Genomic DNA, 26,530 nt, shown 5'->3' on the forward strand with positions numbered 1-26,530 from the left:
GGTAAGCCTAAGAATGGGAAGGATTTTAAAATTCAGCAGAAGACCAAGAAAAGGAAAATATGATTATAAAAATAAACTAGTAAAAATCATGGAAAAAGACTGAAACTTTTTATAGAAATGTAAAAAGAAAAAGTAAAACTGTGTGTTCAATACAGATTGTAGAATTCATAGAGGAAAGCAAGGAAACAGGTGCTTTATTGTCTTGAAGGAAGATGGAAAAAAACTTTGCAGAAAACTTACTAGAAGACCAAAGGGATAGTACGAATGAGGAACTGAAAGATATTAGTCTCAGTGAAAGTCTAGTGCTGGATCAGTTAATGGAACTGAAAGTTGCTAAATCCCTTGGACTTAATGTACAGCCCAAATTGTTCAAAGGGGTGTCTGTGGGGATAGTGGACACATTGCTTGCCCAAATTCCTCTAGCTTCTGGATTAATTCTTGCAGATTGGAAGATTGTATGTGTAAATCTAGGATTTAAAGGAGGGAGCCTGTTAGGAAAAAATACTGAAATCTATTATAAAGGATGTGATAACTCGACACTAAGAAAATAGTGATATGATTAGGCACAGTCAACATGCATTTATGGAAGGGAAATTATGTTTAATGAACCTTGGAGTTAGAATCTTTTGAAGATTTCAGCAGCTGAAAAGATGAAGAGGAAGGTTTTTGATAATCTTTTCTGAAAGGACTGAGCAAAATTAGATCACAGGAATTATGCATTAATATACTGGCATGAATTAGGTGAAAGACATAAAATAGAGGGGAGGAATAAACGAGTTGGGTTCACGTTGCCAGACATAGAGGAGTACTACAAGAGTCAGTGCTTGGGCTCCAGTTATTCACAATCCATATCAATGATTGGGTGCGGGGTTCAACTGTAATAATTCCAAATTTATCAGGACATAAAGCAAGATGGACACGTTTGTTGTGAGGAGGATACATAGAGGCTTCTGTAGGACTTAAAACAAGTGAGCAGGCAAGAACATGACAAGTGGAATCTATTGTGGGAGAAAAGAAATTTAACATGTCCTATTTTTGGTGGGAAAAACAAACACATTATATTTCGTATATGCTGAGAGATTAGGAAATCTTCATTTCCAAAAGGACCTATGTGCCCTTGCTTATGAGCCACTGAACACTGACTTGCAAGTTCAGAAAACGTTTAGGAATGGCAAACAGTATGTTGATCTTTATTGCTGGATGATTTGAATGCGGGAGTAAGTATACTGTGCGGCAACTGTACAGGGGGTGGTAAGACTGCACCTAGAATATTATGTGCAGTTTTGTTCTCTTTGCTTAAGAGACAAAAACTTACCTTTAAAGGCAATGCAACAAACTGATTCCTAGGATTGCAGGATTGTCCTAAAAGGAGAGATTGGGCCGTATTCTATAGTGTTTAGAAGAGTGAGAAGTAATAAAAACTTTGGAGAACTTGACAAAGTAACTATGGTTTCCCTGGCATGGGGGTACCACCTCAGAAAAGGGGGCAGGCCATTTACAATTGGAATGAGGAGGATTTTTTTCACTTTGTCATAGAGCTGTACAGCATGGAAATAGACCATTCGGTCCTCTTGTCCATGCTGACCAGATATCCTAAATTTCTCTAGTCCCATTTGGCCCAAATCCCTTTAAAACCTTCCTATTCATATAAGGGGACAGAGGCGATGAACTAGTGGTGTTATCACTGAAATATTAATCCAGAGACCCAGATAACGTTCTGGGGACCCAGGTTTGAGTCCTGCCGTGACAGATGGTGGAATTTCAATCCAATAAATATTTTACTGGATTGAAATTCCACCATCTGTCAGGGCAGGACTCAAACCTGGGTCCCCAGAACGTTATCTGGGTCTCTGGATTAATATTTCAGTGATAATACCACTAGTCCATTAAGAATTAAGAGTCTAATGATGACCATGAATCCATTGTCGATTGCTGGGAAAAACCCACTTGGTTCACTAATGTCCTGACCTGGTCAGGCTGACATGTGATTCCAGACCCATATCAATGTGGTTGACTCTCAACTGCACTCTGGGCAATTAGGGATTGGCAATAAGCGCTGCCTAGCCAGCGATGCTCTCATCCCATGAAGGAATAAGAACAAAACCCATCCAGATGCCTTTTAAATGTTGTAATTGTACCAGCCTCCTCCACTTCCTCTGGCAGTTCATTCCATATATGCACCACCTTCTCTATGAAGAAGCTGTCCCTTGGGTGCCTTTCATGTCTTTCCCCTCTCACCTTAAACCTATGCCCTTGAGTTTTGCACCCCCCTACCCTGGGAAAAAAGACCTTGGCTATTCACCCTATCCATGTTCCTCATTATTTTATAAACCTCTATAAAGTCACCCCTCGGCCTCCTATGCTCCGGGGGAAAAAGACTCAGCCGCTTCTTATAACTCAAGCCCTCCAGTCTCAGTAAAATCCTTGTAAATTATTTTTGCACCCTTTCCAGTGTAATAATATCCTTCCTGTAGTAGGACGACCAGAACTGTACACAGTACTCCAAATGTGGCCATATCAATGTCTTGTGCATCCATAACATGACATCCCAATGCCTGTACTCAGTGCTTTGGTTGATGAAGCAGGTGTGCCAAACAGCTTTGCCACTCTGTCCACCTGTGACGCCACTGTCAAAGAACAATGCACCTGTGTCCCTTGGTCTTCCTATTCAACAACACTCCTCAGGGCCCCACTACTAATTGTGCAAGTCCTGCTGTGGTTTGTCTTATCAAAATGTAACATCTCTCATCTATCTAAACTAAACTCCATCAGCATTTCTCTGCCTGTTGGCCCAGTTGATCAAGATCCCTTTGCACTCTTAGATAATTTCCTTCACTGTCCACCACAGCACCAATTTTGGTGTCATCTGCAAACTTACTAACCATGCCTCCTTTATTCTCATCCAAATTGTTATATAAATGACGAACAATAGTGGAGCCAGCACCAATCCTTGTGGCACACACTCATCACAGGCTTCGAATCGGAACAAGAACCCTCTACCAGTAGCATCTGTCTCCTACTGTCAAGCTAATTTTGTATCCAGTTGGCTAACGCTCCCTGGATCCCATGTGATCTAACCTTATGAACCAGTCTACTGTGTGGAACTTGTCAAAGGCCATGCTAAAGTCCATGTAAACAATGTCTATTGTTCTGCCTTCATGATTCTTTCTGGCACCTCTTCAAAAAGCTCAATCCAATTTGTAAGTCGTGAATTTCCACACACCATGCTGACTATCCCTAATCAGTCTTTGCCTTTCCAAATGCACATAGATCCTATGTCTCAGAATTGACCTGACAGGATAAGAACCAATTAAGTTAATTGCTGATACCATTTTTAAAAAATGAAATTATCTCAATGAAAGGACAATGAATAGATCTGCGCCACAGACGCTAACCTAATATGGAAGCAAGATTCAACGGCTTTGGCATAGAAGCCATTTTATATATTTTCCTAATCAACCTGTTGAGAAATGTTATGACTCACCTCTGAAGCAGCTGAGACTTGAACCCAGGTCTCCTCACTCAGGTAGGGCGCCATCACTGCACCATGAGTCTTCATAAGCTTTCATTTGTACATAAGTCTGACTGTGAACAATGATTTTGCGCACAGACCATTGGAGAGACATTCTTGAAGCAACTACTGTTTCTCAACAGAGAAGCAGACGAATGAGTCTAGGCCTGTTATCTAGCTGCCAACAGCCATGACCTGCAATTCCTAAAAGCAAAGCAAAGTAGCCTTCACTGGTTCCCAGGATCTGTTTTGTTCTATAGGATTAACCTCTCACTATCTGACTGTAGAAGCTATCAGAGTGACAGAGTCATGAATTTGATAACTTTAGCTAACTTGCTTTAGAAAGTGAATCCTCAAACACACCAGGCCTGCAATGATTATCGTGATTGATGTAGTTTTCATCTTCATTTGTAACTTGTATTCTTGTTTACTTTAAGCCTTTGTCTGCATTTTAGCTATAATTTCACTCTTTTACCTAAATAGCTTTCATTGTGTAATAAACTCACCTTTTACCATGTTTTATAGCATAAAACTGTGCTGCTAGTTACTTTTTACATTGAAACGCTCAAACTATAAGGGTGCTATATCTGACCTTATACAAATTTATTAGTACACAACCACCCTGACATACCTAATATGGTTGCAACACGGAAATTGACTGGTGCCTCCATAATTGCTTTTGTCAATTCCTTCAGTATTCTTGAATACAGATCATCTGGTCTTGTATCAATTTTCGAATATAGACAGACCACCTAATCCTTAGCTATTTTAAATACCTCTAGTGTATCTCTGGATGTGAGTTTGCTCGCTGAGCTGAAAGGTTAGTTTTTAGACGTTTCATCACCTTTTTTTATTTGAAAAAATATACTTTATTCATCAGAAGTACAAAAAAATAAAACATGCTTATACACCTACCCAGCCATGCAAGCCGCTCTGGGTTACCCAGGGGGTACGTACACCAACTAAAGGGAAAAAAAAACACAAGAAGAAAAAAAACAAGGCAAAGAAAATACCCCAGCATTTGTCACCCCGCACAGTCCCCATTGGCCCCCTGACCAGTTGGGGAAGGCGCCAGCTGGGACCAGATACTAGATAGGGCCCTTTTCGCTATTCTGGACGACGGGTTTCATACGGTGGTCTTTCCCCACCGTGCCTTGGCGGCGGCTGCCCCAAGCTTCAGCGCATCCCTCAGCGCATAATCCTGGACCTTGGAGTGCGCCGGTCTGCAACACTCGGTCGGGGTCACTTCTTTCAGCTGGCAGACCAGCAAGTAGCGGGCAGACCAAAGAGCGTCTTTCACCACATTGATTGTCCTCCAGGCGCAGTTGATGTTGGTCTTGGTGTACGTTCCGGGAAACAGCCCGTAGAGCACGGAGTCCCGCGTCACGGAGCTGCTCGGGATGAACCTCGACAAAAAGGAAGCATGGACTGGGAGCAGTTGTTCCATGGTAAGGGAACTATAGACATGTGGAGATGGTTTAAGGAACAGTTGTTGGGAGTGATGAGTAAATATGTCCCTCTGAGACAGGCAAGAAGGGGTAAGATAAAGGAACCTTGGATGACGAGAGCGGTGGAGCTTCTAGTGAAAAGGAAGAAGGTAGCTTACATAAGGTGGAGGAAGCTAGGGTCAAGTTCAGCTAGAGAGGATTACATGCAGGCAAGGAAGGAGCTCAAAAATGGTCTGAGGAGAGCCAGGAGGGGGCACGAGAAAGGCTTGGCAGAAGGAATCCGGGAAAACACAAAGGCATTTTACACTTACGTGAGGAATAAGAGAATGGTCAAAGAAAGAGTAGGGCCGATCAGGGATAGCATAGGGAACTTGTGTGTGGAGCCTGAGGAGGTAGGGGAAGCCCTAAATGAGTTTTTTGCTTCTGTCTTTACGAAAGAATCGAACTGTGTAGTGAATGAAACCTTTGAAGAGCAGGTGTGCATGCTGGAATGGATAGAGATAGAGGAAGCTGATGTACTGAAAATTTTGTCAAACATTAAGATTGACAAGTCGCCAGGCCCGGATCAGATTTGTCCTCGGCTGCTTTGGGAAGCGAGAAATGCAATTGCTTCGCCACTTGCAAAGATCTTTGCATCCTCGCTCTCCACTGGAGTCGTACCTGAGGACTGGAGAGAGGCAAATGTAATTCCTCTCTTCAAGAAAGGAAATAGGGAAATCCCCGGCAATTATAGACCGGTAAGTCTCACGTCTGTCGTCTGCAAGGTGTTAGAAAGGATTCTGAGGGATAAGATTTATGACCATCTGGAAGAGCATGGCTTGATCAAATACAGTCAACACGGCTTTGTGAGGGGTAGGTCATGCCTTACAAACCTTATCGAGTTTTTTGAGGATGTGACTAGTAAGGTTGATGAGGGTCGAGCTGTGGATGTGGTGTATATGGACTTCAGTAAGGCATTTGATAAGGTTCCCCATGGAAGGCTCATTCAGAAGGTCAGGAGGAATGGGATACAGGGGAACTTAGCTGCTTGGATACAGAATTGGCTGGCCAACAGAAGACAGCGTGTGGTAGTAGAAGGAAAATATTCTGCCTGGAAGTCAGTGGTGAGTGGGGTTCCACAGGGCTCTGTCCTTGGGCCTCTACTGTTTGTAATTTTTATTAATGACTTGGACGAGGGAATTGAAGGATGGGTCAGCAAGTTTGCAGACGACACAAAGGTCGGAGGTGTCGTTGACAGTGTAGAGGGCTGTTGTAGGCTGCAGCGGGACATTGACAGGATGCAGAGATGGGCTGAGAGGTGGCAGATGGAGTTCAACCTGGATAAATGCGAGGTGATGCATTTTGGAAGGTCGAATTTGAAAGCTGAGTACAGGATTAAGGATAGGATTCTTGGCAGCGTGGAGGAACAGAGGGATCTTGGTGTGCAGATACATAGATCCCTTAAAATGGCCACCCAAGTGGACAGGGTTGTTAAGAAAGCATATGGTGTTTTGGCTTTCATTAACAGGGGGATTGAGTTTAAGAGTCGTGAGATCTTGTTGCAGCTCTATAAAACTTTGGTTAGACCGCACTTGGAATACTGCGTCCAGTTCTGGGCGCCCTATTATAGGAAAGATGTGGATGCTTTGGAGAGGGTTCAGAGGAGGTTTACCAGGATGCTGCCTGGACTGGAGGGCTTATCTTATGAAGAGAGGTTGACTGAGCTCGGTCTCTTTTCATTGGAGAAAAGGAGGAGGAGAGGGGACCTAATTGAGGTATACAAGATAATGAGAGGCATAGATAGAGTCGATAGCCAGAGACTATTTCCCAGGGCAGAAATGGCTAGCACGAGGGGTCATAGTTTTAAGCTGGTTGGTGGAAAGTATAGAGGGGATGTCAGAGGCAGGTTCTTTACGCAGAGAGTTGTGAGAGCATGGAATGCGTTGCCAGCAGCAGTTGTGGAAGCAAGGTCATTGGGGTCATTTAAGAGACTGCTGGACATGCATATGGTCACAGAAATTTGAGGGTGCATCCATGAGGATCAATGGTCGGCACAACATTGTGGGCTGAAGGGCCTGTTCTGTGCTGTACTGTTCTATGTTCTATGTTCTAAAAACCACTGCATCCCCCTCCAGACTTCCTGCACATAGGCACACTCCAGAAGGAGGCGATCAACAGTCTCGTCCCCCCTGCAGCTGCCTCGAGGGCAGCGTGCGGTGGCGCAGAGATTCCGGGCATGCATAAAGGATCTCACTGGCAGACCCCCTCTCACCGCCAGCCAAGCAATGTCCTTGTGCTTGTTTGAAAGTTCTGGCGATGAGGCATTCTGCCAAACGACTTTGGCAGTCTGCGTGGGGAACCACACAACGGGATCCACCCTCTCCTTTTCCCGAGGTATCCTCGAGACCCTACGTGCTGACCACTGCCTGACGGCCTTGTGGTCAAAGGTGTTGCCTTTCAAAAATTTCTCCACGAAGGACAGGTGGTACAGGACGGACCAACTACTCGGAGCGTTCCGCGGCAACGAGGCCAGGCCCATCCTTCGCAACACTGGGGACAGGTAAAACCTCAGTAAGTAGTGACACTTGGTGTTTGCGTACTGAGGATCTATGCACAGCTTGATGCAGCCGCACACAAAGGTAGCCGTCAGGGCGAGGGTGGCGTTTGGTACGCCCTTTCCTCCATTTTCCAGGTCTTTGTACATGGTGTCCCTGCGGATCCGGTCCATCCTCGATCCCCAAATGAAGTGGAAGATGGCCCGGGTGACCGCAGCGGCGCAGGTCCAGGGAATAGACCAGGCCTGCGCCACATACAACCAGTACCAAAAGCCCCTTGCACCTGACAACCAGGACCTTACCCGTGATGGAGAGGGACTGGAGCGTCCACCTGCCCAGCTTCTGCTTCAGTTTGGTGATACGCTCCTCCCAAATCTTAGTGCACGCCCCAGCTCCACTGAACCAAACACCCAGCACCTTCAGGTAGTCTGTCCTGATGGTGAAGGGGATGAAGGAACGGTTGTCCCAGTTCCCGAAGAACATGACCTCGCTCTTACCCCTATTGACTTTGGCACGCGAGGCCAGTTCAAACTGGCCGCAGATGTCCAATAGTCTACTCACCGACCGACGATCTGTGCAGAAGACGGCGACGTCGTCCATGTACAGGGAGGTCTTGACCTGAAGGCCTCTGCTGCCTGGGATAGTCACGCCCTTCAGGTTGACGTCCTTCCTGATGGATGCGGCAAAGGGCTCCACACAGCACACGGACAAGGCAGGAGAGAGCGGGCAGCCCTGCATGACTCCAGATCTAACAGGAAAACTGTCCGATTCCCACCCGTTGATCGAGACTGCGCTAACGATGTTGGTGCAGAGCAGCCGGATCCAATTGCGGATGCCCTCCCCGAACCCCAATTTGGAGAGGACGTCCCTCATGTAAGCATGAGAGACCCTTTCGAAGGCCTTCTCCTGGTCCAGGCTGACGAGGCAGGTGTCTACTCGCCTGTCCTGCACGTAGGCGATCGTATCCCTGACGTGCGCAAGGCTCTCAGCGATCTTTCTGCCCAGCACAGCACAGGTTTGGTCAGAGTGAATCACCGACTCCAGGATAGACCTGACCCGGTTGGCCATGACCTTGGCCAGGATTTTGTAGTCCACGTTCAATAGTGAAGTGGGACGCCAATTCTTAATTTCTTCCCTCTCCCCCTTCCTCTTGTAAATGAGGGTGATGATGCCCTTCCTCATGGACTTGCACGTTTCCCCTGCCCGAAGCGCACTATCGTACACCTCCAGCAAGTCCTGGCCAACCAGGTCCCACAGAGCGGAATACAGCTCGACCGGTAAGCTGTCAGTCCCGGGAGTCTTATTCCTCTCCAAGGACTTGAGGGCTCTGGTCAGCTCGTCCAGGGATATTGGCCGGTCCAGCCACTCCCTCGTGCCGTCGTCTAAGACCTCCGTGATAGACGACAGGAACGACTCGGAGGCCGTGCTGTGCGTGGGCTTCATGTCGTACAGTCCGGCATAGAAGGATCTGCTGAAGCTCAAAATGTCGGGCCGAGACGACGTCACCGAGCCGTCGTCCTCCTTCAGCCAGCTAAGCAGCACGTCTCGTCCCGCTCCACAGAGCGGACCCTCGACCGGAAGATTATCCTGGAGACCTCCGCGGCGAAGAGCGAGGCTGGCCGGCCCCTCACCTCGCAGAGGTCCTCCGTGACATCGATCCCCATCAACTGCAGAAGGAGCAGGTTCTGCACCCTTTTCTGGAATCACGACAGCTTTCCCCACCCCTCTCTTGCCTTCTGAACACCCTTGAGGACAAAGAACCTCCTGATGTTCTACTTCACCGTCTCCCACCAGTCGCCCGGAGACTCAAAGAGGGGTTTAATGGTTTTCCAACCGGCGTACTCCCTCTTAAGCTCCTCAACATTCTCTGGGGTCAACAGAGTTGTGTTGAGCTTCCACGTCCCCTTGCCAGCTGGCTGGTCGTCCTGTAAGTGACAGTCGGCCAACAGGAGGCAGTAGTCAGAGAAGAACACCAGCTCGACGCTGGTGGACCTGACCGAGAACGCCCGTGACACAAACAGGAAGTCTATCCTTGAGTGAATAGACCCGTCTGGCCGTGACCAGGTGTACCTCCGCTGCGCTCCGTCTGCAGGGGTACTGAAGACGTCGAACAGCTTGGCATCCTTCACCGTGCCCATCAGGAATCTGGACGTGACGTCCAGTTGAGTCCCCCCACCCGCTGTCCCCACGCCGAATCTTCCATCTGCATTGATGATGCAGTTGAAGTCTCCGCCTAGGATGACCGGCCTGGACGTAGCCAGCAGGGGTGGAAGCCGCTGCAGGACGGCCAACCGCTCACTCCGTACCACTGGGGCGTACACGTTGATCAGCCTCAGGGGAGCATTCCTGTAGGTGGCGTCAGCCACTAGGAGGCGCCCCCACCACCACCTCCTGAACTTGAGAGATGGTGAAGTTGCGCCCCCGCAGCAGAATAGCCAGGCCCAAGGAGCCACACCCCCCCCCACACCCCCGCCGACCAGCTCGAAGGCCCACAGGTCCAGGCGCCGGATCATTTCCCGTACCTGCTGCGGTGCGGTATCCCGCACTCCTGCAGAAACAGGAGATCCGCCTTGATGGTGGTCAGGTAGGCCAACATGGACACACATCTTGCGGTGGATTTGACGATGCGCACATTAATGCTCGCAACTCGTACCCCCATTGTGGGCAGTGACCGCAGTACCCTCCCCAAGTCCAAGGTCCAGCCCCTCCATCTGTCCCTTCATGCCCATTGCCCGGGCTAACTGCTGGACGCTCTCCGGGCTCAGGAAACCGTCCGTGCTGCCTTCCGGGTGGCATCCCCCAGTCAGGGGTGCGGAGGCAGGAGAGTCCAGCTCTGGGTCAGGCTGGGGACGTGTTGTTTCCTCCTTCCCTCCTGGAAGTTCCAGGGGGCCCTCCAGGGCCGCAGCGGCACGTGACTGGATGTCGGAGGGAGCCTCAGGACGCCTCCCGTCACCTGGAAGCAGGGTGCTGCTTTCCTTCTCCCTTGAGATCTTTATCTTCTGCTTTGGGGGGGCCCTCTCCGAATCTCCCTCGTCAGAGGAGCTCTTATAGCCCCCCTGTAGCTGCCTCTTCCCGCCTGATGGTTGCGGTTCCTGGGCCCGCCGACGCGCCTTCCTCCTCGCTTTCCGGACCATCGTCCACTCCCCTGGGTCGCCTGTCGCCGCCTCCATCGACTCCGGGTTGTCGGGGGGGAGCGGAGCCTGGAGGGGCGCTCTGCTGGCCTTGGGCCCATCCTGCGGGGCAGCGCCCTCCTGCACGGCCTGGCCCTCCTGCACATTAGTGGGGTCCTTGCTGGGCCCTGGTGCCTTCCTCTCCTCCGGCGGGGCTGGCCCCGCATTGCCTCTGCCGGCGACCTGGGCATAGGTGGTCCCCTGCCGTGGGCATGCTCTACAGAGGTGGCCCGCTTCCCTGCAAAGGTTGCAGCTTTTAGTTGTGGGCAATCCTTTGCAAGGTGTCCCTCCTCCCTGCAGTTCCTGCAGATGGTGGCTTTGCAGTCGGCCGCTACGTGACCTGACCTACCACAGGCATTGCAGACTTTAGGTTGCCCTGCGTAGGTCAGGTAGATCTTGCTCCCACCAATCGCGAAGCTGGACGGTGGGTGTACAATGTTCCCGTCCGCGCCCATCCTCAGCGTCACCTTGACCTGCCTCTTACTGGTCCAGATGCCAAAGGGGTCCATGATGTCAGTTAGGTCCCCTTCCACCTTCACGTACCTTCCAAGGAAGGTCAGGACATCAACTGCTGGCACATGGGGATTGTACATGTATACAGTCACCATACGGCTCCTCTGCGCTGGCACCGCGAACAGCAGGACCGCGGTCAATACAGAGAGGGGGCCCTCACCTCCTTTCTCCTTGAAAACCTCCAGGAAGCGCTCGCAAAGCTTGGCACGCCTGAAGGTTACATCGTAAAAACCTCCTCCGGGGAAATCCTGCAGGCAGTAAATGTCCGCAGCAGCGAACCCACAACAGTCCAACTGGACCCTCTCCACGAAGAAGGTGCGGTCCACAGGTGCACCTTCAGCCACCTTCTTCACGGAGACACGGATGGTGTTCCGGACCCTCTGACCTGGGGCACGAGCACTCGCCGCAGCCATCGTTGCAGGTTGGCTTCTCCTCTGAACCAGCGTTAGGCCGAAGCCAGCATTAAGATCCACCGGTTGCAAGGGTGCACAGCCAACCCGACGTCTTCCTTCCACCTCCAACACAGCGCTCTCCTCCACTCGGTCCACAAGAGAGTGGGTGTTTATTTTGTTCCAGATGTAAGCTGGTTCACTGAGCTTGAAGGTTTGTTCCCAGATGTTTCATCACCATTCTAGGTAACATCAACAGTGAGCCTCTGACGAAGCACTGGCGTTATGTCCGGCTTTCTATTTATCTGTTTAGGTTTCCTTGCGTTGGTGATGTCGTTTCCTGTTCTTTTTCTCAGGGGATGGTAGATTGGCTCCAAATCTATGTGTTTGTTGATGGAGTTCCGGAGGCTCTCTGATGAAGGGCCTAGGCCCGAAACGTCAGCTTTTGTGCTCCTGAGATGCTGTTTGGCCTGCTGTGTTCATCTAGCTTCACATTTTGTTATCTTGGATTCTCCAGCATCTACAGTTCCCATTATCTCTGTATTGATTAAGTAGGTTGCTTTTCCTAGATGGTTTTGAAACTCTTGATTATTGAAGGAACTGAGGCCATTCAGGTAAGATGAGAGTAATTCCTGACACAACCAATTAATACTCTTAATACTTTCATAGAAGCATACTTTATGCTGCGTGATGAATGCAATTGTTCATGCTTTCCTACCTGCCATACGTATACCCAACCTTAAATTTCATAATCTTCATTGTTAGCCTGTTATAAAAGAAGAGACATTGTCTCAACGTACTACAAAAGACAGTCCTGCCAAAGAATCATACACTTGTACAGCACATAAACACATCCTTCAGCCCAACTCGCCCATGCTGACCAGATATCCTAAACTAATCTCGTCCCATTTACCAACATTGGGTACATTTTCCTCTAAAGTCTTCCTATTTATGTACCCATCCAGATGTCTTTTAAATGTTGTAATTGTACTAGCCTCCACCACTTCCTCTGGCAGCTTATTCCATGAACGCACCACACTCTGCATGAAAAAGTTGTCCCTTAGGTCCCTTTCATATCTTGCCCCTCTCACCTTAAACCTATACCCTCTACTTTTGCACTCCCCTACCCTGGGAAAAAGACATTGGCAATTCACCTTGTCCGTGCCCCTCACTATTTTATAAATCTCTATAAGGTCACCCCTCAGTTTCCAATGCTCCAGGGAAAATAGCCCCGGTCGATTCAGCCTGGCCCGATAGCTCAAACCCTCCAACCTCAGCAACATCCTCACAAATCTTTTCTGCACCATTTCAAGTTTAACAGCATGTTTCCTATAGTAGGGAGACCAGAATTGAAAGCAGTATTCCAAAATTACTATCAAAAGATCATATTCTCTTGAAATTTTCACACTAATACGGATAGTTAGCACAAAAATCACCAAATGGCTAAAAGTAACAGTTACACGCTTACTTTAAGAAATGCAGTTTAGAACATAGAACATAGAACATAGAACAGTACAGCACAGAACAGGCCCTTCAGCCCACAATGTTGTGCCGACCATTGATCCTCATGGATGCACCCTCAAATTTCTGTGACCATATGCATGTCCAGCAGTCTCTTAAATGACCCCAATGACCTTGCTTCCACAACTGCTGCTGGCAACGCATTCCATGCTCTCACAACTCTCTGCGTAAAGAACCTGCCTCTGACATCCCCTCTATACTTTCCACCAACCAGCTTAAAACTATGACCCCTCGTGCTAGCCATTTCTGCCCTGGGAAATAGTCTCTGGCTATCGACTCTATCTATGCCTCTCATTATCTTGTATACCTCAATTAGGTCCCCTCTCCTCCTCCTTTTCTCCAATGAAAAGAGACCGAGCTCAGTCAACCTCTCTTCATAAGATAAGCCCTCCAGTCCAGGCAGCATCCTGGTAAACCTCCTCTGAACCCTCTCCAAAGCATCCACATCTTTCCGAAAATAGGGCGCCCAGAACTGGACGCAGTATTCCAAGTGCGGTCTAACCAAAGTTTTATAGAGCTGCAACAAGATCTCACGACTCTTAAACTCAATCCCCCTGTTAATGAAAGCCAAAACACCATATGCTTTCTTAACAACCCTGTCCACTTGGGTGGCCATTTTAAGGGATCTATGTATCTGCACACCAAGATCCCTCTGTTCCTCCACGCTGCCAAGAATCCTATCCTTAATCCTGTACTCAGCTTTCAAATTCGACCTTCCAAAATGCATCACCTCGCATTTATCCAGGTTGAACTCCATCTGCCACCTCTCAGCCCATCTCTGCATCCTGTCAATGTCCCGCTGCAGCCTACAACAGCCCTCTACACTGTCAACGACACCTCCGACCTTTGTGTCGTCTGCAAACTTGCTGACCCATCCTTCAATTCCCTCGTCCAAGTCATTAATAAAAATTACAAACAGTAGAGGCCCAAGGACAGAGCCCTGTGGAACCCCACTCACCACTGACTTCCAGGCAGAATATTTTCCTTCTACTACCACACGCTGTCTTCTGTTGGCCAGCCAACAGTTTAGCATGCAAGTTGTTAACAGATTTATTATAATTATTTACAGACTTACACTGAGTAGTCTATCAACTGTGCCATATCAGCACATTGTCAGGTTCACCAACTGGAGAAATCTGGAATATGGCATCCCTTTAAAGCAGATAATTTAGCATTATACTTTTCTCTATCCTCATTAATTTTGTTCCATATAAAAACTACCCTGATTTTTGGATTGTTCTTTCACGTTTCAAGTCCAAGTCTGTAACTGTGACTGACATAGAAATTGCTGTTCAGTTAGGGTTTGGTACATTGATGATATAGAGGAAACATTACCCAGCAATTAATGCCTGTTGTAGTTGACCAGAAAATAATTGATGCTGACACCAGGTGCCTGAAACAACCAACATTCCTGTTTTTTTTGCAGGGGCATATGCCATCTGGAAAAAAAATATTAGAAAAGGGTTCATGACATTTGGCACAATGGACTCAATGGCCTAAACTCTTGGGTTCTAAAGGAGAAAGGTACAGAGATGGTGGATGCATTAGCTGTTAATTCAGGAATGGTCCCATTAGATTTGGCAAGACACGATAGAGAGAAAACAATGGCAAGCCAATTAACCTGATATAATTATGGAGAAAGTACTGGAATCTTGTATGGAATTCACTAAGAAAATCATAGTTGATTAAACCAAGTCAACATGATTTTATAAAGTGAAATCTTATTTGACAAACTTACTGCAGCTTTTATTTTGAGGATTTAAGTAGGAGTTTATAAGGGGAACTAGTAAATGTTCTATACCTAGATTTCCAAAACACATTTGAGAAGGTTGCACAAAAAACATAAGCAAGCCTGATAATGTCTCATGGGGTTTGGAATAATACTTCAACAGGAATAGAAGATTAGTTAATGGAAGGGACGTAAAATCTGCATAAACTGGGCATTTTTAGTGTGCACAGTGAAGTCGAGTACCATAAAGGTCCATGCTGTGGCCTTAGCTATTTACAATCTATAGTAGTGACAGAGGTAAAGAGGCAGAATTAATATATCTAAATTTGTGGAGAGGAAGCTATTGGGTAGACACAAGGAGATGGAGACAGGTTAAATAAGTGGGTCATAACATAGAAAAATAGAAAATAGGAGCAGAAGTAGGCCATTTGGACCATTGAATCTGCGTTCTGCCTTTGAATATGATTATGCTGATCATCCAACTCTATGTTTTAGCCTCAGCTGTTTTCTGCAGCAGAGAATTCCACAGGTTCAATGCACACTGGGTGAAGAAGTTTCTCCTCATACCAGCCATAAACAGCGTGGCTTGCATCCTTAAACTGTCACCGCTGGTTATAGATATGGTAGATAGAGTATTTCATGTAGAAATGTGAAATGATTTATTTGTTAGTAAGAATGAAAGAATTTTTTTAAAAGGTCTGAAACTTAAGTTTTGATTTTCAAAGAGAGATGTGTGGCATCCTACAAGGAACACAAAGTATACAGGTACAACAAGCAGCCAGGAAGGCAGGTGGCATATTGGTCTTTACTGTAATGGGACTGGAGTACAAGAATAAAAAGGTCTTGCTAGAATTGCACAGAATTTTGGTGAGACCACATTTGGAGTATAATGTGTAGTTTTGGTATGCACATTGAAGAAAAGCTCAGCTAAATTCACTAAATTCACTAAATTGATCATTATGTTAAAAGATTGTGGTGAGAAATTGAGCACATTTGGTTTATTTTCTCTGGAATTTGGAAGTGAGAGATGCATTCTGTTTGAAATGTACAAGATTCTGAGCTGCTTGATGGGATCAATGCTGACTTTTTTCACCATTGTTTGGGACATTTGAAACGGGGTCACAATATCAGGAGAAGGGTCCAATCATTTAATACTGAGATAAGTTACCTCACCCAAAGAAATATGAAACTTTTGAATCTTCTATTCCAGAATATTCCATTGTTGAGAACATTTAAGGCTGGAATAGACAGATTTTTGTTTTCTTGGGAGATGAAAGGGAGGCAGGAAAGTGAGTTTGAAGCTAAGAATAGCCACGATTGAATTGAACAGTGGAGGAGATTTCACTGGGTCGTATGGTCCACTTCTGATCCTATTTCTGTGCTGTTGTATCCAAGTTTAGAATATCACTGAGGTGATCTGTGGTTATGTTATGAAGCTTAACTAGTACTGCTATAAACTTAATACAATACTTTTTATCTCAACAGTATCTGTCTAAACTACTACCCCAGTTTAGAAAGGGTGGGGGAAGGATTGCAACTTAGCAATTACCTACCTGTATACCCATTTAATTCCTGCAGGCTTCAGCTCTTGTGACTCACAGTTGCTAGTTCCCTTTCTTGTGTAAAAGGCCTGAACAGGCTGTCCTCCTTAACTGCACCAAATTCCCTCACTTGCCAGTTTTCTGGACTTAAGTGTTTATTCTTAATGGAGTCAGTTTCTAGGCTCATTTTTAATACAACTTGCAAGAAGTGCGTTAGAACATTTGCTACATTTTAATTCCTAGGAAATCTGATAGCTGAAAGACTTCCTACTTAAAAGGGGGCATTGAATATTATATTGAAATATATTGTTCCTGATTTTTAACCTCTTTAATCATAATGTATCATTTCAGACTGGCAGAAAAGAGTAATGTGTTTTTTATGTCTCACGTCTTATTGAGTGATGAGGACATGGAAAATCTGATGTTCAGAATAAGTGCTCCCTTCCCACCTCTCTCACTACATTCACAACGTTGGGCAAAGTTGGGGTACCTGCTGACAAAAGTTGGGTACGAAGACAGGGTGCAGCAGAAATATGATATGCAGGAAGCAAATTTCCTCACCTAGTACACATTTGTGTCATTTAGCACAAGCTATTTAATCTAATATTGCTTTCCTGCTGAACAGTTAACGTTGTTCCTTTTCATGCAATGGTCTAATTTATTTTAAACCCATATAGGTTCTACTTCAGCAATATACCTCTTAAATTTGTGTCCTCATTGTCATCTTGCTAACCAGCAAATACACTTTATCACTATCTTATAATTTTTTACAATCTTGAAGACCTCTATCTAGTTACCTTTAATCTTTCAGGCTTAAATGTACTTTGACAGTAATGGGTATTGATTTATGAATCTTAAAGGATATACACCGATTTTATTTTCACAATTTATATAATGCAATGATTGAAATAAGTGAACTTTGTTTTGCAGGTTTTAGACCTCGGAAATCCCTTTCAAAACAGGTGAGCAATCCTGAGGCAGTGAGGCTGATTTCAACATTTGGTTGAATGTGGAAAACTGGCTGTAGAAGAATGATTGCCTATTTTACACCTTGCCTCTTCTTCCTCTCTTTATGATACAGTGTATAATTGAGGGGGTTATGTTGCTAATGACTGATCCACAATTGAATTTTCCGCCCTTTTTCATGTCAAAAGTAAAATTTGCCTCTGTAGCTTTTAAATAAATTATAGGGGATAAAATGATTGCACAATGTTTACGATATGCTAAATACACAAACGTAAAATATTTAATATGATTGAAAGTACATTATTTTAAGGATTTGTATGCACTATAAATACTAACGTTAGTGTAAATTAAAAGGATCGGATTCAAAAATGTCATTTTTTATTTTATGTAAATTAACCCTGTACAAAATATTAAAGATCATATTTGGTGTTTTCATATATTTCCCCTCAAACTTGCTATTTGTCCATTCTGGGGTTGTGTTCCCTGAAACACAGAGGATTAAATCAATGTTTTAAGATCTATGGAGAGCACCTTGATAGATGGAAATAAACTATTTCCTTTCGTTATGGGATATGGCCTAAAATTGAGAGCCAGGTTTTTCATGAATTGAAGTAAAGCATAGTGCAAGTTTAGAGCTCTTCCATAAATGACAGTCATTCCACTAATGATGTTTTATTTCCTTCAGCTAATTACACCTTATGGTCTGTCATTCCTTTCCCTTTAATGTTCCTCCTTCTCCTCTTTAAGACCCCCTTTAAAATTGACTTAATCTACGAATATTTTGTTAATCCTTGATATTCTCCTTTCACCCAGTCTTCATTTCTCTGTTAAGTGTTTTCAGATAGTTTTCTACATTACAACTTGCTGTTTTCAGAGGATGCCATGCTAGTCAGACTACCAAGAGGTTCTTTGTGACCTCTCATTGCTATCTGCAAAGCAAGGTGACATTATCTCATTTTTGCAGTTGTTGTGTTGAGAGAGGTACATTTTCCTAAAGGAGGCTGTATTAGTTGTGTTTGATTAACTGTACCCATTACTGCTTTGTGTGCTGACATAAATTTCTGAATGATGTGAGGAATATTTTCTCAGAACTTGGGTCAATACAAAAACTGATGTATAGCAATTCCATCTTCTCCCTGGACGCTTGTGGTAGTCCTCTGTAGCCGCTTTCTTGTAAACGCCTGCCTGTGCCTGAAGTTCTCTATTCTTTTTGCCTGGAACTTTTTACTAGCCTTTGAAAAAGCCAATAATGTGTTGAGAAATCTTGGGAATGCTTTCAGACATTTTGCCCCATATCAGTGCGGTCTTTTAATTGTCCCTTGCAAGTGGGATGAACACCTTTACCAAAACACATGAGAATGGATTTAGATCTGTAGATGAAAATCTACTTTAAACAAAATCTTGTTGAGATATATTTTTTTTCCTCCACTTCAAGCATTTTATTTCTTTACGTGGTTTTACAGGAATTGGAAAACATGCTTGCAGAAACACCTCCGGTATGGAAAGGCTCTTCAAGACTATTTCGAACTTTACATGATAGAGGTTAGTGAAATGCTTCAGATGAGTTGGCATTGCATTTGTTTTTCGTCATGAATTTATAAAACATGCAAACAAGGTTCATCTTGTAGCCAATATTGATGTCCTGGTTTAGTGATAACTCAAAATATTTATGTATAATGATGATGGACCATGGGTAAACATGGTTCTAAGAGACTTTTGGTTCGTCTGGTTTGCTCCCTTGCCTCATTTTCATGTTGCTTAGTTCAAAAGGAACTTGTTATGATCAGTGAGCAAATTTAGTAAAAATACAGCAACACTTCTTTGCAACCAAGGTCAAAATGTATTTGTGAGGTGTATGGACTTCATAGATTTTGTGCTGAAAAAGCAACTTACTTTTAATTGCACTTTAGGTGCCATAGTATTATAATTCCGTAAACTTTGCTTACATTTAAACTGAATTTCAATGATAACAAATAGTTAATGGTAGGAGAAAATGGAGGAGGTTTTAAAACAGGAGCAAGTACTGGAGAAGTAGAGGTATAGGTGGAGATTTCAGACAGGAGGATCCAATAGTTGAAGACTCTGGCAAGGTGTAGTGAAGGGAATGGGAAGAGATGCACCACAGTATCAAAGAAAAAATACAAAATGTGCTAGATGTAATGGGGGATTTGGAGTGGGGTCAGGAGAAGCCATGGTGTGATAACACTGGTTATTTAGGGATGAGTGGCCATTACTTGACACTGAAGTCTGCAGTAAATGAAGAGGACGTAGTTTAGGATATGGTACATCTAGCAGAGTTGTGGAAAAGTTGAATTTTAATATAGCATCTATGTCAAGTAAATTGAAATGGTGTGTTCGGGAGGTTATGAAAGCATGATTTCCACTTCATTACGGAAGAGTGCTGTTCAAGTGATTTGGCATGTCGTGATCAAAGTTAATCAAGACCAAGGGAATTTTATTTGCCAATGCATTTTACAATATATCATTTAAAACGAAACACAGCCAATATAATTAAGTTATTGTGTACATTTGATTGTTTAATGTACTTTTTAAAAGATAATTATTTTAGTTGGGACAATACAGAAATTGGTTGAAATTAGGGGAAGATAAGTGCTTTAAAATCATAGCTTATATTTGGATCAAAATGTATTAAGTTCAGATGATTTCCAAAATACACAGAGCCTTACTGTAGTTTGGGATGAGTAATCAAAGTGTCTAAAATGCAATTTTAACAAGAATGTGGAATGAAAGCCTTGGTATGCAACACTAAATATCAAGAGGATCATACCTTTTTATAAACATTCTTGTGCACTAACATCCTACTACTACGTAGTTTCTATATCTATTAACATAAATCTAATATTTGGTCTCCAAAAGGAAGTTAATGTCTTTTCATCAGACTTTCAATACGTGTAGTCATGTTCACAATTTGTTAATAGGTAGTTTTACTTAAGTATTAAATGTGAAAAACTAAATGTTTCTGAAACTAGAGAGTGCAGTCAGTTGCAATTTCAAAAGCATAACCATGAAAAAATGCTGAAATTACTGTGAATTTTCATTCCTTTTGTTGGTAGGAGTTTGTGATTTTTAAAACCTTACATTTCCAGAATGTTGTTCATTGTTGATGGATAAAGCTGCCATTTGAGCTTTGAGAAGTTAATTCCTACACTCTGAATACCTGTGATGTAGGTACTTTTTCACACTCAGACCAAATACCAAGGTTGGAACTGAAAACTGAGCACCAGAACTGGGTTGAAACCTGTTAATCCTGGTGTTGAGTTTCAAACCAAAGCAAAGTTACTCACAAAGGTATTATGCTAGCCATCAAACAAAGCTCATCTTTGGAAGGGCTTGTGAAGGCCCTCGAGAATGTCTAAGTCTATTTGAGGTCCCTGGCTAGCAAGACAATTTCATGTTCTTACTACAGATATTTGTGAATAGAATTAACTGTTAGAATAGCATTGAGTTACAGTGTGTGCAAGAAACCTTTTTGTGAGGTGTTGCTGTGGAATTTTGCTGCTTAACAACATCTATTTGAACTTTTGCCTTGTCAGTGTCAATTATTTGAACTAGAATTTGAAGGCGTTTACAAAGAAACACAGCGACACTTTGTAATTCAGTGGGTATTAAGTATTTTGGTAATATAAACATTGCTTATTCCTGGAGAGAAGTTTAACAGAGGGTAGTATTGTCAAAAACTTGACTGGAGGGGAAGAATTTTGGATTTGAATTTTTCAAGCTCTCGTGTAATCCTGCTAGACCACTGCAAGACTATATTTACCAGAGAAGGATCCATTTTCTGGTATATTTGAAGACACAATATTGAGAGTTTCTTTCTAAGACCAGTTTTGTTTAGCAGAGGAAAACGCTAAAGGATATTCTGACATGGTCGTTTAGACCTAAACTTGCTGATATAAAGTAGTGAGAATACAACTGTAGCACATGGTATCCTTATGCAACTGTATCGACAGTGCCAATTTATTTATAGATTTGTCAGTAGTTAACATTCTTGCTTCTGGTAATCTTGTCGTGCTAATTACATTCTAGTATGAACAGTGAAGTTTTTAAAATCTTGTATTGAGTAGAAATTGCTAAATTCCACTGATTACTTTTCAAATCAAATTTTCATAAGCTTTTCTATTCAACTGTAAAGATATTTAACTTTAAATGTAAAATCAATATATATAACTATAATAGTATGGTGTTAGCGAGTTTTGAGAAGATTTGTAGCTCAGGTTGAGGTTCTGGATGTGAGTTTGCTCGCTGAGCTGGAAGGTTTGTTTTCAGACGTTTCGTCACTTTTTTTTAATTTGAAAAAATATACTTTATTCATAAGATGTACAAAAAAAAAACATATTTATACACCTACCCAGTCGTGCAAGCCGCTCCAGGTTACCCAGGGGGTACATACATCAACTAAGGGAAAAAAACAAACAAAGAAGAAAAAAAAACAAAGCAAAGAAAATACCCAGGCAGTTGTCACCCAGCACAGTCCCAGTTGGCCCCCTGACCGTTGGGGAAGGCGGCAGCTGGGCCCAGGTACCAGATAGGGCCCTTTTTTCTATTCTGGACGAGGGGTTTCATACCATGGTCCTTCCCCACCGCGCCTTGGCGGCGGCTGTCCCAAGCTTTAGAGCGTCCCTCAGCACGTAGTCCTGGACCTTGGAGTGCGCCAGTCTGCAACATTCGGTCGGGGTCAGTTCTTTCAGCTGGCAGACCAGCAAGTTGCGGGCAGACCAAAGAGCGTCTTTCACTGCATTGATGGTCCTCCAGGCGCAGTTGATGTTAGCCTTGGTGTGCGTCCCGGGAAACAGCCCATAGAGCACGGAGTCCCGTGTCACGGATCTGCTCGGGACGAACCTCGACAAAAACCACTGCATCCCCCTCCAGACCTCCTGCACATAGGCACACTCCAGAAGGAGGTGATCAACAGTCTCGTCCCCCCCCCGCAGCCACCTCGAGGGCAGCGTGCGGTGGTGCAGAGATTCCGGGCATGCATAAAGGATCTCACTGGCAGAGCCCCTCTCACCACCAGCCAAGCAATGTCCTTGTGCTTGTTTGAAAGTTTTGGTGATGAGGCATTCTGCCAAACGACTTTGGCAGTCTGCATGGGGAATCACACGATGGGATCCACCCTCTCCTTTTCCCGAAGGGTCTCGAGGATACTACGTGCTGACCACTGCCTGACGGCCTTGTGGTCAAAGGTGTTTCCTTTCAAAAATTTCTCCACGAAGGACAGGTGGTACGGAACGGTCCAACTACTTGGAGCGTTCCGCGGCAACGAGGCCAGGCCCATCCTTCGCAACACCGGGGACAGGTAGAACCTCAGTAAGTAGTGACACTTGGTGTTTGCGTACTGAGGATCTACGCACAGCTTGATGCAGCCACACACAAAAGTCAGGGTGGGGGTGGCATTCGGTACGCCCTTTCCCCCATTTCCCAGGTCTTTGTACATGGTGTCCCTGCGGACCCGGTCCATCCTCGACCCCCAAATGAAGTGGAAGATGGCCCGGGTGACAGCAGCGGCGCAGGTCCAGGGAATAGGCCAGGCCTGTGCCACACACAACAGTACCAAAAGCCCCTCGCACCTGACGACCAGGTTCTTACCCGCGATGGAGAGGGACCGGAGCGTCCACCTGCCCAGCTTCTGCTTCAGTTTGGTGACACACTCCTTCCAAATCTTAGTGCATGCCCCAGTTCTAACAAACCAAACACCCAGCACCTTCAGGTAATCTGTCCTGACTGTGAATGGGATGAAGGAGCGGTCGTCCCAGTTCCCGAAGAACATGACCGCGCTCTTACCCCTATTGACTTTGGCACCCGAGGCCAGTTCAAACTGGCCGCAGATGTCCAATAGTCTACTCACCGACCGACGATCTGTGCAGAAGACGGCGACATCGTCCATGTACAGGGAGGTCTTGACCTGAAGGCGTCCACTGCCTGGGATAGTCACGCCCTTCAGGCTGACGTCCTTCCTGATGGATGCGGCAAAGGGCTCCACACAGCACACGAACAAGGCAGGAGTGAGCGGGCAACCCTGCCTGACTCCAGATCTAACAGGAAAACTGTCTGATTCCCACCCGTTGACCGAGACTGCGCTAACGATGTTGGCGTAGTGCAGCCGGATCCAATTGCAGATGCCCTCCCTGAACCCCAATTTGGAGAGGACGTCCCTCATGTAAGCATGAGAGACCCTGTCGAAGGCCTTCTGCTGGTCCAGGCTGACGAGGCAGGTCTCCACCCACCTGTCCTGTACGTAGGCGATCGTATCCCTGATGAGCGCGAGGCTCTCGGCGATCTTCCTGCCCGGCACAGCACATGTTTGGTCAGGGTGAATCACCGACTCCAGGACAGACCTGACCCGGTTGGCTATGACCTTGGCCAGGATTTTGTAGTCCACATTCAATAGTGAAATGGGACGCCAATTCTTAATTTCTTCCCTCTCCCCCTTCCTCTTGTAAATGAGGGTGATGATGCCCTTCCTCATGGACTTGGACATTTCCCCTGCCCGAAGCGCACTACCGTACACCTCCAGCAGGTCCTGGCCGACCAGGTCCCACAGAGCGGAATACAGCTCAACCGGTAAGCCGTCGCTTCCGGGAGTCCTATTCCTCTAAGGACTTGAGGGCTTTGGTCAGCTCGTCCAGGGATATGGGCCGGTCCAGCCACTCACTCGTGCCGTTGTCTAAGACCTCCGTGATAGACGACAGGAACGACTCGGAGGCGGTGCTGTCCGTGGGCTTCGTGTCATACAGTCCGGCATAGAAATATCTGCTGATCCTCAAAATGTCGGGTCGAGACGACGTCACCGAGCCGTCGTCCTCCTTCAGCCGGCTAAGCACAGAGCTCTCTTTGTGCACCTTCTGAAAGAAGAAACGCGAGCACGTCTCGTCCCGCTCCATGGAGCGGACACTGGACCGGAAGATTATCCTGGAGGCCTCTGCGGCGAAGAGTGAGGCTTGCTGGCCCCTCACCTGGCGGAGGTCCTCCGTGACATCGACCCCCATCAACTGCAGAAGGAGCAGGTTCTGCACCCTTTTCTGGAGTCACGACAGCTTCCCCCGCCTCTCTCTCGCCTTCCGAACACCCTTGAGGACAAAGAACCTCTTGATGTTCTCCTTCACCGTCTCCCACCAGTCGCCCAGAGACGCTGAGGGGTTTCACGGTTCTCCAACCGGCATACTCCCTCTTAAGCTCCTCGACGTTCTCTGGGGTCAACAGAGTCAAGTTGAGCTTCCATGTCCCTTTGCCGGCCGGCTGGTCGTACTGTAAGTGACAGTCGGCCAGCAGGAGGCAGTGGTCAGAGAAGAACACCGGCACGACACCGGTGGACCTGACCGAGAACGCCCGGACACAAACAGGAAGTCTATCCTTGAGCGGATAGACCCGTCTGGCCGCAACCAGGTGTACCTCCGCTGCGCTCCGTCTGCAGGGGTGCTGAAGACGTCGAGCAGCTTGGCGTCCTTCACCGTGCCCATCAGGAATCTGGACGTGATGTCCAGTTGAGTCCCCCCACCCGCTGTCCCCACGCCGGATCTTCCATCTGCATCGATGATGCAGTTGAAGTCTCCGCCTAGGATGACCGGCCTGGACGTAGCCAGCAGGGGTGGAAGCCGCTGCAGGACGGCCAACCGCTCACTCCGTACCACTGGGGCGTACACGTTGATCAGCCTCAGGGGAGCATTCCTGTAGGTGACATCAGCCACTAGGAGGCGCCCCCACCACCACCTCCTGAACTTGAGAGATGGTGAAGTCGCGCCCCAAAAGCAGAATAGCCAGGCCCGAGGAGCAACAGTTGTTACCCCCCGACCAGATCGAAGGCCCACAGGTCCAGGCGCCGGATCATTTCCCGTACCTGCCGAGGTGCGGTATCCCGCACTCCTGCAGAAACAGGAGGTCTACCTTGACGGTGGTCAGGTAGGCCATCTTGCGGTGGACTTGACACTGCGCACATTAATGCTCGCAACTCATACCCCCATTGTGGGCAGTGACCGCAGTACCCTCCCCAAGTCCAAGGTCCAGCCCCTCCATCTGTCCCGTCATGCCTATTGCGCGGGCTAACTGCTGGATGCTGTCCGGGCTCAGGAAACCGTCCGTGCTGCCTTCCGGGTGGTATCCCCCCGTCAGGGGTGCGGAGGCAGGAGGGTCCGGCTCTGGGTCAGGCTGGGGATGCACTGTTTCCTCCTTTCCGCCTGGAAGTTCCGGGGGGCCCTCCAGTGCCCCAGCGGCACTTGACTGGGTGTCGGAGGGAGCCTCAGGACGCCTCCCATCACCTGGAAGCGGGGTGCTGCTTTCCTTCTCCCACGAGATCTTTAACTTCTGCTTCGGGCAGGCCCTCTCCAACTCCCCTTCGTTAGAGGAGCTCTTATAGCCCCCCTGTAGCTGCCTCTTCCTGCCTGATGGTTGCGGTTCCTGGGCCCGTCGACACACCTTCCTCCTCACTTTCCGAACCGTCGTCCACTCCCCGGGTCGCCTGTCGCCGCCTCCATCGACTCCAGGTTGTTGGCGGGGGAGAGGGGGTGGTGGGGGTAGCGGAGCCTGCAGGGGCGCTTTGCTGGCCTCGGGCCCATCCTGCGGGGCTGGGCCCTCCTGCACATTAGTGGGGTCCTTGCTGGGCCCTGGTGCCTTCCTCTCCTCTGGCGGGGCTGGCCCCGCATTGCCCCTGCCGGCGACCTGGGCATAGGTGGTCCCCCGCTGCGGACATGCCCTATAGAAGTGGCCCGCTTCCCCGCAAAGGTTGCAGCTTTTCTCTTGTGGGCAATCCTTTGCAAGGTGTCCCTCCTCCCTGCAGATGGTGGCTTTGCAGTCGGCCGCCACGTGACCTGACCTACCACAGGCATGGCAGACTTTTGGTTGCTCTGCATTGGTCAGGTAGCCCTTGCTCCCACCAATCGCGAAGCTGGACGGTGGGTGTACGACATTCCCGTCTGCGCCCATCCTCAGCGTCACCTTGACCTGCCTCTTACTGGTCCAGATGCCAAAAGGGTCCATGATGTCAGTTAGGTCCCCTTCCACCTTCACGTACCTTCCAAGGAAGGTCAGGACATCAACTGCTGGCACATGCGGGTTGTACATGTGTACAGTCACCATACGGCTCCTCTGCGCTGGCATCACAAACAGCAGGACAGCAGTCAATACAGAGAGGGGGCCCTCACCTCCTTTCTCCTTGAAAACCTCCAGGAAGCGCTCGCAAAGCTTGGCACTCCTG

General features: G+C 46.8%; 1 protein-coding gene across 4 annotated transcripts in view; it reads left to right on the forward strand.

Annotated features, from left to right (window-relative positions):
• micu3a (mitochondrial calcium uptake family, member 3a) overlaps positions 1-26,530 on the forward strand; it is a 198,754-nt gene that overhangs the window by 31,003 nt on the left and 141,221 nt on the right. For all 4 annotated transcript variants that reach the window (XR_007248902.2, XR_007248903.2, XM_048544469.2 and 1 more), the window contains exons 3-4: positions 17,287-17,318; positions 18,786-18,864. Coding sequence is in view for 2 of the 4 variants with exons in the window: in XM_048544469.2 (XP_048400426.2) it covers positions 17,287-17,318; positions 18,786-18,864 (111 nt within the window). In the remaining 2 variants the exon portion in view is untranslated. The remainder of the gene's footprint in view (positions 1-17,286; positions 17,319-18,785; positions 18,865-26,530) is intronic.

The sequence above is a fragment of the Stegostoma tigrinum genome, chromosome 1, assembly GCF_030684315.1.
Source record: "Stegostoma tigrinum isolate sSteTig4 chromosome 1, sSteTig4.hap1, whole genome shotgun sequence".
Taxonomy (NCBI): Eukaryota; Metazoa; Chordata; class Chondrichthyes; order Orectolobiformes; family Stegostomatidae; genus Stegostoma; species Stegostoma tigrinum.